This window comes from Lonchura striata, chromosome 6 (assembly GCF_046129695.1).
Source record: "Lonchura striata isolate bLonStr1 chromosome 6, bLonStr1.mat, whole genome shotgun sequence".
Classification (NCBI taxonomy): Eukaryota; Metazoa; Chordata; class Aves; order Passeriformes; family Estrildidae; genus Lonchura; species Lonchura striata.
In genome coordinates, this window is record NC_134608.1 from 23,134,814 (window position 1) to 23,150,067 (window position 15,254).

The window sequence follows — 15,254 nt, forward strand, 5'->3', positions numbered from 1 at the left end:
CAGAGTGCTGCCGTGCCTCGGAGCACGGCTCGGTTTTGCTCTAATTTTCCAATTCTTTAACGAGCGAAGCCACCATTACTCGCTGCCGTCAGCCATTGCTGGACAACCTTCATAAGTCCTGCGTTTCCTAAGGAAACACCCCGCGGAGGGGTCGGGGCCCGGTGCCCCGCCCCGCCCGCCCCGCCCCGTGACGCACGGCGGCGGCGGTCACGTGCGGCGGAGGCAGGCCCGGCCCGGCCCGCCGCGCTCGCAGCCGCCGCCATGCCGCTGCCGCCGCTGCCCGGCCGCCCCCGCCTCGGGCGGGCCCCGCTCCCGCCGCTGCTCCTGCTGCTCCTGCTGGTGGGCCCGGCGCGGCCCATCTCCTTCCAGCTGCCGGGCAAGGCGCGGAAGTGCCTGCGGGAGGAGATCCACCGCGACACGCTGGTCACGGGCGAGTACGAGATCAGCGCCCCGCCGGGCTCCTCCGCCGGACCCTCCGCCAACCTCAAGGTGCGGCCCCGGCCGGCCGGGGGCGGGGGTGGCCGGGGCGGGCGGCGCGGCCCCGCCTCCCCTCGCCGGCTGTGCGGGGCGGGAGAGGAAGGAAGGAAGGCAGGGGTGACGTGTTCCACGCGTGGCACCGGCCCACGCGTGAGCCGACAGCCGCCGGGCCCGGCCTGCGCCGCGCCGCGGGACTCGCCCTGTGCGAGCGGCCACCAGCCCGCCCAGGAGCTCCGGGTGCTGGGCAGCCAGGGAGCCCAGCTTCAGCTTGAGCCACATAGGAGCTTTTTCTCCCCAAAGATCGAGTTGCAGCCGCCCGTCCCGCAGTCTGCCATTTAATCCGCACACGATGCGGATTATCCGGCGCCTGGCGAGATGGGCCGCCCCGATAAAGCTGTACCAATGCTGCTGACACCGTGTGAGCAGGAAAGAGTTATGGTGACGTGGCTTTCCGAGGGCTCCCTCCATGCTTAGGGCCTGGCACAACCGGATCCTGGCACAGTGGAATGGGGGCTGAGAAAATTTTGCTGTACCAGGTTCTGGTACCCAAATTGGCTATTCTCATCTTGCTGTGTCGTGGCTTGCATGGGTTTTAGGTAGGCAGATATTTGCTGCAGGGAAGAAAATGATCCTGAAGAATCTTCAGGAAGTACAGGATTTGCAGAATACTCATGACTAATACACCTGTGTGACACACAGTTGTAAAACTTCAACAGCTTCACTTAAATTCTGCCCACAATCTGCATTTCCTAGGCTTTCTTCAAAATTCCATCCTAGCTGAATAAGGTCTGTTGCTACATAGTCAGTTCATAACAAGCCTTCTGGCAACTTTTTTATTTCTGTCTACATTCCCAAAGGTTTCAATACTAAGCACGCAAACAGAGATAGAATGGTCTGCTCAGGAGCTTCTGAACTTGGTGTTCTTGAATATTTTAGGCATCCTGAAATCAGATTGCTTTTCCAGCATCTGCCTACCAATGCCTGAAGGCCCTGGCACTCTTGACAGTTGTAGCTGGTTATGGCTAAGGAAGGCTTCTTCTGGAGTCATACTGTTTAAAAATCATGTGGTTCTGTTCTTGCTTCATTTGTTAGAGGAAACTTGTCTGCGTATACGTAGAGCCAAGCAGCAATAAGGCTTTAAAATGTGGATGTAGTATTTGCCTGGTAAGGCACATGTATTTCAGATGGAGTGCTATGTTCCCATGTCTCTTACTGCTTGGTAACCAAGCCTCCTGGTTCTCAGGTTGCCCACTCTTAGGTCAGTTGGCCCCAGGGTCTCTTTCAAAACTCACTTTTATGACACAGAACTTATTTAGGGAGATGATGGTGAACCTGTGATTCCCATGTTTAAGTCTCGGTTGGCTTTGCTTATGAAGCTGGTATTGGGTGGTACTGCTTACAGAAGTTCTTTTTTGTTCACGCCATAAAATGAATTAATTTTTAAAAGTCATGTGTAGTTTGAAAAGCTACAAAGGTGAAAAAGTAATGTATGCAAATTCTTGCTTTCCTTCTTATTGTTCAGGTATGCTGTGTCCTCCCAATGTGCTGGGCTTGTTATAAGTGCTGAAACCTCTGACAGGTGCCTGCTTTCTCTGTGGTCTGTGTAGGAAAGGTCAGTTCAGGACATGATGTCTGCAGGTACTCTGTTCTGCACTGGATGGTCTGCTTTGGCCCCCTGGATTGGGCCAGCGAACAGAAGAGGGAGGAGGTTGGTAGTCAGTTCTGTCCAGGCTCAGTTGGGCTGCTGCCGGTGAGCTGAGCTGTGTGTGACAGCCCGGCGCTAACAGTGGCACCCTCTGTTCTGCAGGAATCCGCGGGCTCGGCCAGCTGGCTGCTGCGAGGGGGCGCCTGAGCTCCGTTTGGCAGCCACGTGCCTCTGCCCCATTGTCGAGCCCGACGGTATCGGGCTGTTTGTCAAGGGCAAACAATGCCCTGTCTGTAGGGGATTGCCTTACCGTAAATAACGTTAGAATAGCATGAAAAATTCCTTTCAGGTCGACTCCCCCACAAGCGTTCTGGCTGGGCTATTAGCAGCCTGTCCCGCCCCCGCACACCCGGCTGAATGGGCAGTGTATTTGGCTGATTTGGGTAATGCTATTCAGTTTTGATGAAAGTGGATAGCAAAGCTTTTACTGTCCAGAATGCCGTTTGTGAGCTGCAAAGGGCAAAAATGGATCAAGCTGCATAAAGATTAGCTCTGGTGCCTACAAAGGCATAGGAAAATACTAGGGGTATCTGAGAGCTATGTTGTTCTGACTACTTTTTGTGATGGAGAGCCTGGTGTGCAGAATGTATGTCATGCTGATGAGGCATCTTGGTTAATCATGACCCCTCCTCTAAAACAGCACATGCCATGTTGTGGCCAAATCACAGGCTTTTACATTGTGTTGGCATGGTCAAACATACACAATCCTCTACTGCAGATGGGCCTGCTCACTTGGGCCCAGTGCTTCCCAGTGCCTGGTGGCTTGTGACAAGGGAATGGCAGCACAGCTGCCTGCACCTGACTGTGCAGGTGTGCTTTCATCTGCTTGCCACTTGAAAACAGGTACAGCTCTGAGCTGCTGCGTGGGGAAGAGTGTTCCTCATTGTTCTCAGACACTTGACAGCATATGATGCAAGGGCAGCTACAGCAAATCCCCTAACAGGCCATTGTGGGATAATGTATTTATAGAGGAAGCTTGTTCCTAAAGCCTTGCCTGCTATGGTTTATACCATAAAGTGTGAGAGTTTATATAGTTGATCGTTTTTCCTGCCTAATGCAGCAACTCTCACCCATGAGTAGGTCCACACGTTTTAAATCCAATGCCAGAGAGTTAATTAGATGCTCTAATAAGAATAAAGAGTGTTTCTGTAGAGTAGTTCCGGGTACATAGCCCTTTTGCATGGCTTTTGTACAGAGAAAAAGGCTGGAATAAAATAGAATGCCTGACTTACCATTTCCATGCCACAAATTATTTTGTGGTTTTTTGTCTTACAATTAAAATTATTCCCAAACTCTTTACTTTCTTTGTCTCTTAAGTCTTTCAAAGACCCCTAGCAACTTCAATATGCATGCTGTTTCAGACATACCTCTTAAAAATTAGCGTTGAGGGAAAATGGGAAGCATTCCAATGGAATACACGCTGTTCATTTTCATGCAGTGTTGTAACACCTTCCATTTTTTTCACCCCTCTCCCTGGTCAGAGTGTTTCAGCTGGATGGAGCCTTTAATTGAGCACAATTATTTTCAAGTTTGCGTCACAAAATGCGTGTCCTTTCTTTTTATACTCTTTGTTGAAGCATTTTTGTAGACCTTCCACAGTTTTTGCCTATTTTTAGTAGTTTTATAGACTTAGTGCAAAGCAGTCATTATTCTGTCTGTGTAGTCTGAATTGTCCTCTGAAGTGGCCACTTTTATGGATCTTGGCACCCAAACCTTGTGTAACTCAGGGCCACACTCATGGTTCGTTTCTAGAGGAATAGATGTACCCTTCTCCATTTCATCTTCTGGGGAATGTGACTCTTGTCCCATAAGTCTTCTCCCTATTTCTGTTGCTATGGGAATTCATGAATTTTGCTTGCAAAATAAAGGCAATTAATAACAGTTTGGTTCAGCTATAGTCCTTACATGTAATCTGTATTGGGGATTCATAGGAGGAAGAGAAATTAGTGGGTTTCAGTTTGGGATTTTTTTTTTATTATTATTCTTTGGTCAGTAGGTTTGGTTTTTTTTTTGGTGGGTTTTTTTGTTTTGTTTTGTGGTTTTGTTTTTTGTTTTTTTGTTTTTTGTGGGGGGCTAGGGTGCTGTTTTTTGGTTGATGGGTGGTTTTTGGATTTAAGAGTCAGTATTTACTTTTTAGTCACTGACTTTGTCAGCTCCTGGTGTGTGGATGAGGAGGGGAGGAATTGATGTAGTCACAAAGAAGGAGGGAAACTGTTGAAAGCAGCAGATCCAAAGGGGAGGCTAGGATTACTCTTGCTGAGAGCAAGAGCAATGAGGCAGCATGAGCTCACGGCAGCGAAGTACTATGTTTCTTACCTTCATTGTCCCTCTTACAGATAACTGACTCGGCTGGGCATATCCTGTATGCCAAGGAGGATGCCACCAAGGGCAAGTTTGCCTTCACCACTGAAGACTATGATATGTTCGAGGCCTGCTTTGAGAGCAAGCTTCCTGTGGGTAAGTGAAATGAAAGGTGTGCTGGCTGTTTCTAGCTTCTGATCACGTTTGTGTATCTATGTGGTTTAGAAATATGAGCAAAGTGATCCTGAGTGTGATCCACAGACCACTTTTTGACTTTTAAAGCTGATCTTCACGAAGTTGTGCCCAGTCTCACTGCAGAACATCTGCTCTGTTGCATTTGAAGTAATTGTCTGTGGTTGTTGTGTAGAGCACTTGGGTTTCCTCTGAAAGGGGGATTGGGCATTTCTCCTGCAGAGGTCACCACAGTTGCAATGAGTGGTAGTAGTACCAATGAGCAAATCACACTTCTTTTGTCACTTTCATGCTTTTCCCCATCTTGGAGTTGAGCCAGGACAGAGCTGGGTGCTTTAATCTCCAGGACCTCTCCCTTCACCCCAGCGGGCCATTTCTTCCCAATGTGTTAGAATGTGATCTATGCACAATGTGTTCTTGGCAGCTATCCTGCAATAGGTTGGCAGCTATTTAATGAGGCTGGATTGTGTGTGTATAGGGAATATGTCCTTGATTTGCACCCACAACTGCTCTTGAAGTGGTCAATAGAGGGAAGGGGAAATGAGCAGGACGTCAGCTTCTCAGTTGTGCTACAAGGATGGTTGCCTAATGAGTGCTGAGGCTTGTTTCCTGTGAGTGTGACGCGTGTACTGCCCAAGCTCAGCTTCAGGACAGACGTGCTGAAAGTGGCCAACGTATGGGCTCTAGTCTCATCAGTGGTGGTGTAAGTGCATGCAAGTTTGTAGATGCTACATCTTTTCATGGTTACTGTCAGAGTTCTGCTCCTTGAGCCCAGTTTTTCTTAGGTCTTACCCTAAAAGATCCCAGAGGGTTTCACAGAGCATTCACTAGCAGCATTCCTCAAATCAGTTGAAAGGCAGCTGCTGTTTTGCTATTTCTGCTCCATATATAAGATGTAAACAGTTTGCAAGTTGAAGAGAACTTTACAGAAAGAGAAGGCTGTATTTGCTGGGATTGGGGGGATCTGCCTTGTAACACCTCTGTAACACCAAATGCTCAGGATTATGTTTTTATTTTACTCCAAAAGTAGGACTTCCAAATGATCCCTAACACATTGAGACATGCAGACACGAGTGACTCATCTGGGAGTCACTCCTGCTATTTACTTTCCAACACCTGGGTATTTGAGAAGTCTCCAGACAGTCCTGTAGACCTTTTCAGAGCTTCCATGTGATCACACACTGAAGTGGGAAAGGTTTCTTTCTTTAGTTGTGTCTAGACTCTTAGTTCGGTGCTTTTGAGCAGAGGTTTCTTGCCTAGACTGAGCCCCTTACAGCTGTTTTGATTGTACAAAATGTTTTTTCCCTGACTCCCTTGTTGGAAGTTTGTTTTAAAGTTGAGAAGTAGTTCTAAATGCAGTTTCTACCTTAATGACCTGGGGGGCACTGAGCTGCCGAAATACAGAGTTAATCAACAGAGCAACTGGATCCTCTTCTGGAGGTTTTCTTTTTGGACCCAGGTGCCCAGTTTCCACCTGGAGTATCTCCAGACCTCCCATGTCTGTGCTGGAAGTCAAGGAGGTATTAAAGTAAGGGACATGACACTGTGAGGTTTGATCATCTGCAGGACTTGGTTAAGGTACTTGGAAAGAAGTAACCACGTCACAAGGAAGTACCTTGTTTCCTCTGTAAGGTCAGCATGGGAGTGGGGGAACTTACCAAGTCTGTTTAATTTCCATGTTTCTCTTTAAAGATTAGGGTCTTTTTCCCAGTCCAAGTAAGTAATCAGGACTTACGGCAGCAGCCAAGGAGGATGTTTGTGGAGTATTGAAAGACATAGACTGTTGGTAGAGGAAACCTAGAGCAGTTGGATCTGAGGGGTCCAAGCAACCGGGATTTCTCAATCCATAACCACAGAAATGAAGAAGAGGAAGTGAGAAAGAGATCCTATGTTGAAGGTTCACCTTATCAGAGTGGAGGAGTTCTTAGGGTGCTTCTTGGAGCTGTGGATATTTGCCTGATGGGCTTTTTGCCCTCTTCTGAGCAGTATGGTCCTGGCTTCCTGACCAGTGCTCTACTTCCTGGCACATTTACTCTCCCACAATATGCTGATCTCAGGTGAACAGCCTGGTCTCACTGCATTTTCCCTTTAGGGCTCTTTTGTGTGCTAATCTTTAACTGTATGCTCCTTCTGTAATCCTTCTCTTCCCAAACTTTCTTAAGAGTGTTAGGACTCATTTTTTCAGGAATTCCTGTGGGAAAACCTTTTGATATTCAGTTCAACCATCCTGCTTTTCCACTGACTTTGCAAATTAAAAGCTCTCCTAGTTTCCCAGGAAACAGCTCATGTGAGATGACCCTTGAAGACCTGAGGAATGTAGGTGTCAGTTTAGTTACTGATCTCTAAATCTCAATTGTTTTTCTCTTTGCTGCTGATCCAGCTTGCTCTGGTGAGCCTTGGCTGCAGGAGAAGCAAGGGGTTTCTGAGGATCTGATGATGAGTGTGAAGGGAGCTGCCTTGGCCTTAGTAAACTTATAGGAGAGCGGCTTGAGGTTTCCCCTGCCAGTTCCTGATAATGTTAACCTCTTGCAAAATGTCTGCTCTCCATCCCGTTGCATCTGGCAGCTTTATGGTTTCTAGTTTCTTACTGTCTCTTGGCAGCTCTCCTTTCCAGTCTAGCAGATTTATTCTTCTAGTTCTGTTCTGTTCACTGGTCTTTTCATCTTTCTCATCTCTTCTTACAAAATTCACCTCTCAACTCAAGTTGCTATAACTTAAGCACCATTAAAAAAAACTCTCACTGAACTGTGTGCTGTGATTTTTTTTTTTCCTACAGCTACTGTTGTCTGTCCTACCTCCCTGTCTCCATGCATGCCAGTAACATGTGTGGCATAAGCAGTCAAAACTTGTGGTAGGAGAAGGGAGTACTGGGGGTTGTATACAGCCGGTCTGTTAAATAACAGTGCTGGGACTTCAGGGGTTTCTTACAGTAACCGGTCTTTTCTAAGAAAACAAAAAAATTTCATCCTGATCGTAATTTATCTGTTGGGCTCTTATATAGTGCATTCCCATAAAGAAATTTAAGAAGCAATTGGTAACTGATGTGCACCATCTTATCAGTATTATTTATTGTCCTGCTAGCAGTAAAAGCTGATTCTGCTCTGGTATTGAAGAGCTGTTCAGTGAGTGGGTAGAGGAAAAATTAGGGGATGTTGCATTGAAGATTTGGAATATTTTCCTAGCCCCAACTGAAGTTGGACCCAGCATAACCTGTACATTGAATTTGTTTGTGGAGTGAGGGAATGCCCACCTGGCAGCCTTCTGAGACAAAATGTGAGTATTGGACATGCTCCTGGATAGAGACTCTGAAATTCATAGTTTAAGTAAATTCAGACCTTGTGTTTTGCTGGCAGCTGGCTGAGGACAGCTGTATGTCCCAATGTGCTGGGATTTGGAAATGTGTTACATACAGACATTTTCTTGGTGGGTGGCATAGTAGAGAATGATACTCAGATAAGCTGTTATGCAGTATTTTTTAGGGTATCTGATATCACAGTCTTATATATTTCTTTCCTTCTTGTGAATGTTCTCAGATGTGACAGTTTGTAGCAGTAGAAAGAAGCTACAAGCCACAGGTTTCCCTAGCCTGGGGGTATCAGCCTTGAAAGATGCCTATTTTGCTGGTGATTGCAGCCTTATGCACTGTTTATGTGGATCCAGCTGGCAGCTCTGAGGCAGTGTTTTCCCAGCTTCAGAAGCCTCTTGCTGCATTAGCAGTGTGGTTCTTGGGTATCTGAGATGGTTGGTAAAGGGATTGCCTTGGCTTCTGCAGATGTTCCAGTATGTCAGGGTCATTGGTCCTCGTAGGCTGCGTTCCTCAGTTGCAGCAGTTTATCAATTGCTCCTTTGAGTGTAAAGCCATTTACAGCCCCAGTAACCTTGACAAGTTGCTTGTTCACTTCCTGTGAACGTGGGCCTCCCAGTTGAATATTTGTACCTCCGGTGACTTGTCTTTCACTAGGCTGTCTCATAGCAGCTGGTGTTCATGTTCTAATCCTCTGCAGTTTTTACAGTGATTTGCATCTTGTAGACACTCAGTGCTTTTAGTTACAGCTTGTTCTGATTATATTTGGGAGGCTGTCCTTCAGCCAGGATTTATTGTGAAGTCTCTGTATTTTTAGGCTGGACTGTGCTGCCTCCGCAGTTAGCTGCAGACATGGAGGGAGGGGAGGGGAGGGATTTGAGTTCTTCCTCTCTGGTGGGAAGAGCTGGTGATTTCCTGGCAGGCTGAACGCTTCACACAAGGAATCCTTTCATTATGCTTCCAGGAACAGGGAGGATGCCGGACCAGCTCGTGACTCTGGATATGAAGCATGGTGTTGAAGCAAAGAACTACGAGGAGGTATGTCCCCTGGCTGCCTGCACTGCTTCCCTTTCCCAGCACTCACGTGATGCTTTTGTAGATCTGGGCTCCTGATGGGAAGCTGTTTTCCCAGTGGTGATGAAAGCCTGTCTGCGAACTACAATTGCAGTGAAGCTTTGTGTGTTATGGGAGGGGAAAAAAAAATACAAACATCAACTAGAATTGATTTTGTACTCTGGGAACTGGAGCCTAATGTGTGAATTTCTTTGCTACAACAGCATGACCCAGCTTCTGGGCATTGGCATTTAGAGGCAACAAGACACTGAGAGGTGAAGTTCCCCTAGGTCCTGCAGCAGAGGTCATCTTAAGTTAATATCAGAGCCTGTCTTAAAGGTCAAGTTTCCATGTTGCTGTTCTTACCTTCCTGCCTATAAGATATACTGGCTCAGCAGGCCTGAAATGGCTCTTGTGTGTTTCTAAGAACTGGCAGTGTATCAATGTAAAGGTGTTTGGCAGAGTAGTGGCTGCTGTGGAATGGGTATTTGGTTTGAAGGCGTGACATTGGAAACAGGCATAAAAGCCTAAACATTTCCATCTTAGGAGGACATACCTTGCTTAGACCGAAGAGCCAGCTGTGTAGAGCAGCAGTTATGTTGTGGCTGAGACAATCCTGACTGGTTTGAATGCTGAATTTTTATGGCAGCTATCATGCTTTTGGCTCACTAGAATTTGGGATATGTCATCCCCCAGTATAGAGCCTGTGCTTGAGAAATTGAGAATTATTGGTGGAGAAAGAGTTCCACAAATGATTGCTGTGGCTGTGTCCTCTGTGCATAAGAGCATTGGAGATCCAAAGAGAGGAGAGTGGGTAGCAGAGGAGGCTATGCATGGTTTCAGATAGAAAATTAACAAAAATCTGAGGTGGTCATGCTGGTATTTTTATATCCTTTCAAACTTTGGGCTGTCTGGTCTTGCGTGGTTTAAGTTGGCTGGGAGCACTTCCTATGTGGATGTAAGGAGGTGCTTGGGGTCAAGGAAGAGCAGAGCAATCATAGCTTAAGTCAGTCTGGAGCACATCCTACATGGAGAGTAAAACTGTGCTTGGGGTCAGGGAAGAGTGGAGCACTCATAGGACCATCTGTTTGTTAACCTGCTACTGAGGCATTTCAAGATGTTGAAATTTTATGGGGTGAATCCCTGAGAGCGTAACTGGGAGGATTATGTTTGTTATATTTAAAAATCCCTTTAAATACCACCCCACAGCATACTCTATAGAGTTACTGTACTGTAGTGCACTTTACTGAGTTACTTTACTGTAGAAGCACCAGTGCTGTGCAGGAAGGTTCTTGTATGCCTGTGTATCTACATACTCACTGGCTGTACTGATGCAACTGTCTTGGAATAAATGCATCTCTTATGCTCATTGAGGGAAAAGATCCATGGACAAATACACGAAAAGAAGAATTTAGACTTGCAGTCCCACTTGATACCAAATGCAGATCTTTGCAGCCCTGGAAAGTATCCTGGACTTACGAGCCTCTCAGAGTTGTAGACTGTATTGAGCCTTGTTGAACAGATGTCTACAAAGGACTCAAACTGATTTATTATTTATACAGCTGCTATAGATGTTTAACCACACTGCTTTGGAGTGTGCGTTTTTTTTTCACCATCTCCTCAGTTTGCAGTAGTAGTTGTGAGTTTTGACTTGACAAGTTGCTGTAAGGTCTCAGAGGGCAGGAATGTTGCTCGGGTTTCTCAATGGAATTGAGCCTTTTTGAGCCTTTTGCTTGTGATGTTCATGTGTTGTTGGGTACCAGTGACCTGTTGTACAGTCCTAGTTCTTGCTGAATTGCTGCAAGGAGACTTGATTCAGGGAGTTTAATGAGGGTCACTGATACTGTCCAAGTCTGGCTGCATAGACTTTCATAGATCCAGACGTTCTTGGAGCAAAGCGGCTGGAATAGTGAGCCGGATTAGAAAATCTGACTGCAATCTCATCTCTTAATTATCTGTGTTTGGGAGGAATAACTTTATCCATTCAAGAAGTAGAAATGAAGATACATGAAAGTGAAAAGATTTCTGATGGCACTAAGAATGCTTGATGATCTAGTTTTTTTCCCACATCAACTACCCCTTATCAGTTCTTGGCTATAGTGTATCTCTTTCTATGCTAGAAGAGAGTTAGGCTTTGACAAATCTTTGGGTGACCCCTGGGAAGCCCATTGGAGTTGTTATCCTGGTGCTGATGGTCCAGGTGTTCTTTCTAGGATGATGATATTCCACCACAGATGCTTGGTGGGCTTTTTTACAAAATCTCTTGGAGCAGCTGTGCATATTGGGTTCATTAGGAGTAAAAGGTTCCAGGACTGCCCAAAGACATTGTGGTGTTTAAGGAAAGAGTGGAAATTATACTTAGTGCCATGGTCTAGTTGTCGTGGTGGTAGGTCTTAGTTTGGACTCGATCTCAGACGTCCTTTCCACTCTGATTGATTCCGTTATTCAGGATACACATCTTGGACTACATGCATAACTAAAAGTAGCTATTAGATTGTAGCTACATCTGTTAAGAGCAGCTGAAGGGATGCAGATGAAGCAGATAAACCTTGTTTTTTTTCCCAGTGGAATCCTTGTAGCCTTCTGTGGATGAGGAAGTGAATCCTCAAGGAAGATAATGGAGTTGGTCAGTGCAAGGCTAGGTTGTCAGTACAGCTGCCCAAGACACTGTGTGTGTTACAGACCTGCTGCCCTAGCAGTGTCAGTAGAGTCTGGGTTGTTGACATGCAGACTTGTGCCAGTTTTTCAGCAAAGCTCTCTGCTGGTAGATATGAGGCCAGGCCACAGGGTTTTGTTATTACAGCCTATTGACTAGAAAGCAGGAGGGGGTTAACCTACTCCTTCCTACCTCTCCTCTCAAACACACTCCAAAGTGACACTGCTGTGGTGGCACAGCTATAATATACAGCTTGCCTCAGCATAAAACCCCTCAGATGACTGTTTGATGGCTTGCTGCTTGCCAGGATATGTGTGTCATGTGGAGACCCTTCAGTGGAAGGGCTGATTAGCTAGCACGGCCTTGGTCACGAGCATCTCTTCAGCTCTGGCTCTGATGCCCAGGCAGCTGCATTTGGAAGTGGCAGTTTGGGGATACCTTCGTGCTGGGTACCCTCTTGCCTGCCTGTCAGCATGGATCACTGAGAGATGGTCACCATGTAGCTTATATCTAATAATCCTGTGAGGCTGAGGCTGGTAGTGAACTGCAGATGCTTGGTGTGTTTTCTGTAACTCATTTTTCCTCTGCTGCATTACCTGGGGACTCAGCATCTGGCCGTTGTGGCAAAGTTCTATTCAAAACCGCAGTTACCCAAGCCCTGGAGAAGTGTCAGGAATTGCAGTTAGCTTCGAGTGTCCCTGTGTCAAAGGTTTTATGTAATGCTTGCGTCAGGTTATCGCCACAGCTGGGGCAGCGACACGTCTACACATTCAACTTAAATAGCTGCTGTTGTGTGCTGTGCTTTCTAATTGAATTTTGCAGCGGATTTTTGCTTTGGGTACCAAGCGTGTGAGCCATGGGGCCCTGGGCTGGGCGATGGGGCAGAGGCGATGTCCCTGATGACCCAGCGCTCCCGAGGGAAGCGGGTTGTTCCCGTCGGGAGCTGGGCCGGCAGCGGCCCCGCAGCGCCACCCGGTGCCTGTGTCTGACGGATGAAAGCCCCGAGCTCCTGCGGGATAATCAAGCTGCTGCTGCTGGGGCTCTGGGGCATTAGTGAAGGGAGTCTCGGTGCTAATAGCCTGTGTGCCTGTGGAACTGCATCGTATACATATTTAAGTTAGTCAACTGTATCTCAGTCTGTGACTTATACTCACTGGAGGTTTAGTTATGTGGCAAGATCTTCTACCCACTCCTCAGAAGCCAACTGTGAATAAGCTAACATTAAGCCGAATAAGGAAGAAGTGTGCTTGCATGCATGCTGTGCTCCTCCATTGTGTAGGAGGAGTAGTAGGAAAGTGTGTTTCAGAAAACAGGTGGGAGAAGTGATAGTGTTTTATGCAATGGTAGTTTCTGGCTTGCAGAGGTATTTCCCGAGGGGAAGGATGCCCCAGATCTGTAGTGTGTGGGGAGGAGTGGTTCAAACTGGCAGTAAAAACCCATGTGGGAGCTTTTGGTTTTGTTTCAGTGACTCGAGTCTCCTGTTTTCTAGATTGCTAAAGTGGAGAAGTTGAAACCACTGGAAGTAGAATTGAGGCGTTTGGAAGATCTTTCAGAGTCCATCGTTAATGACTTTGCCTATATGAAGAAACGAGAAGAGGAGATGAGGGACACAAATGGTGAGAGACTGTGTGCCCCTTTAGAGGGCTGGAACTCTAAAACCCCTCATTTCTGTTAAATGTGTTATTAGGGCAGCATTTGGAGATGAAGCAATTATAGTGTTCTCTGCCTGCTCTGTTCCTAGTAAGGGAAACCTGAAGCAGTCACTGAGTCTTGTTGTTCTGTCTCTAGAAATCATTTCTTTCTGTCTCCATTCCTAATGGGAATTACTCCATTCAATGTTGCCCATTAACCACAGCTTCACCTTGTTCCTTCTTTTTATCCTTGTTGTTCTCTCTGCTTTTATTCTCAAGTGCTGCTGGTTCTCAGGTGCCCTCGCCTTCATGCTGTCTTGCTTTTGCATGAGGGAGGAGAAGAAGTCCTGGGAATTTTGCCATCTCAGGGTGCATCCTGTGATGCCAGACTCAGGTGCAATGGTTTGTTGTCTGTTTCAGAGTCGACAAACACACGGGTTCTGTACTTCAGCATCTTCTCCATGTGCTGTCTCATCGGACTGGCCACCTGGCAGGTTTTCTACCTGCGTCGCTTCTTCAAGGCCAAGAAGCTGATTGAGTAAAGGAGCAAATCTTCTTCCCCCTCCTGTCAGACCCAGCTGGACACCGCTGGGACCTAGCCATGGCCTCCTGGAGCCATCTCACAGATGATACCCACTGACTGGAGCTTCTCTGGAGGAACTTGGACCCTAAAGCAGGAGGGGAGCCTGAACATCGGAGGCAATGGGGGACTTGTGAAATCCTGTTGGATGTTGAGGGTGGGGGAGGTCATGATGGGTTTGGGTGTTCCTGGGGCAGCAATTAAATAAAAAAAGACGTTTCCATGACAGCTGCAGCAAATTTTTTGCACTGTCTATTCTCCTTCTATAATCATGGCTTGATGATGTCTCCCATCTGTCTGTGACTGCAGTGTTACTCAGAACCACCTGACCCTGCTGCGCTCTTTAGGTGGCATGCAGGTCACACTGGGGCAGAGCAGGGGGATTCCCTGTCCTCACTAGCTGGAATCTAAGCCTCGAGCAAATGGAGATGAGTGCAAAGCAATAGGATTCATCATTCCAGCAGGGACTGAGAATAGAGGGTCTTCCAAGGTTTGGTCCCTGTCGTGGACCTCTGTGTTTCTCCCTGTGGGAGCTGGTGTCTTTGTGCTGAGAGGTCAGAGCATATAGTGATTCAGCCTGGAGGAAGGGGAACTTTCTATGGCAGGCTTAGAAGTGTGTTTGAGCTTGGAAAGAAGCCTGCTTTGCTCAAATAAACTACCCAGCCTTGGTCCCACCCTTCCCCTACATGTTTGTCTTGGATTTGCCTCTCTTGTTTTAAAATGGTGCAGCAGCTTTCCTGAAAACCTAGGTCAGGAACAGCCTTTTGTGCAGGAGGCCTCGGTCAGATACAGTCACAGAGCAGATGGGAGCAGGTCATGCTAGGAAACTTGGTCTTACATTGAGCAGGAGACTTCTCATCTATCCAGGCAGCTGGCTGAATGTCACTTTATGAGACCTCAAAGCAGGGTGATGTTCAAATGAGGCATTGGCCTGTACCCTGCATTGAGGTCTGAGGGTACAATAGTTCTGTGCAGGGTAGCAGAGGAGTTGGAAGAATGTGGGTGAACTGCAAAAACGCAGTAGAGGGTGGGAATAGGCTAATTCTACAACTGAGGGGGCAGTCTGTACTGTGCCCTCAACAGACCTGTTATTTTCCTGTGCAGTACTAGAGAGCAAGAGACAGCAGCTTCTTGCCATTTCTCAGCTGTCCAGATGGCACTATATTTAAAAAGCCAGGCTGGGAAAAAGCAGGTTAACTTTCTGGACTTGTTGCTGGTTTTCGGCTGTGATTACAATTCTTTCCTCGTCTGTGCATTCCTTCAGAGCAAGTGGTTCAGCAGCACAGCATTCTGGTGTCTTGTGTCTTGATACTTCTGGATAGGAACAGGGTTGTCATGGCCCTGGGCCCAGCCTA

General features: G+C 47.0%; 1 protein-coding gene across 1 annotated transcript; it reads left to right on the forward strand.

Annotated features, from left to right (window-relative positions):
- Nucleotides 1–247: 247 nt before the first annotated feature.
- TMED10 (transmembrane p24 trafficking protein 10) lies at nucleotides 248–14,138 on the forward strand. Its single transcript, XM_021542781.3, has 5 exons — nucleotides 248–489; nucleotides 4,519–4,639; nucleotides 8,944–9,017; nucleotides 13,178–13,304; nucleotides 13,740–14,138. Exons 1-5 carry the CDS (start codon nucleotides 262–264, stop codon nucleotides 13,859–13,861), a joined length of 672 nt encoding a protein of 223 aa, XP_021398456.1. The 5' UTR covers nucleotides 248–261; the 3' UTR covers nucleotides 13,862–14,138.
- Nucleotides 14,139–15,254: the final 1,116 nt, after the last annotated feature.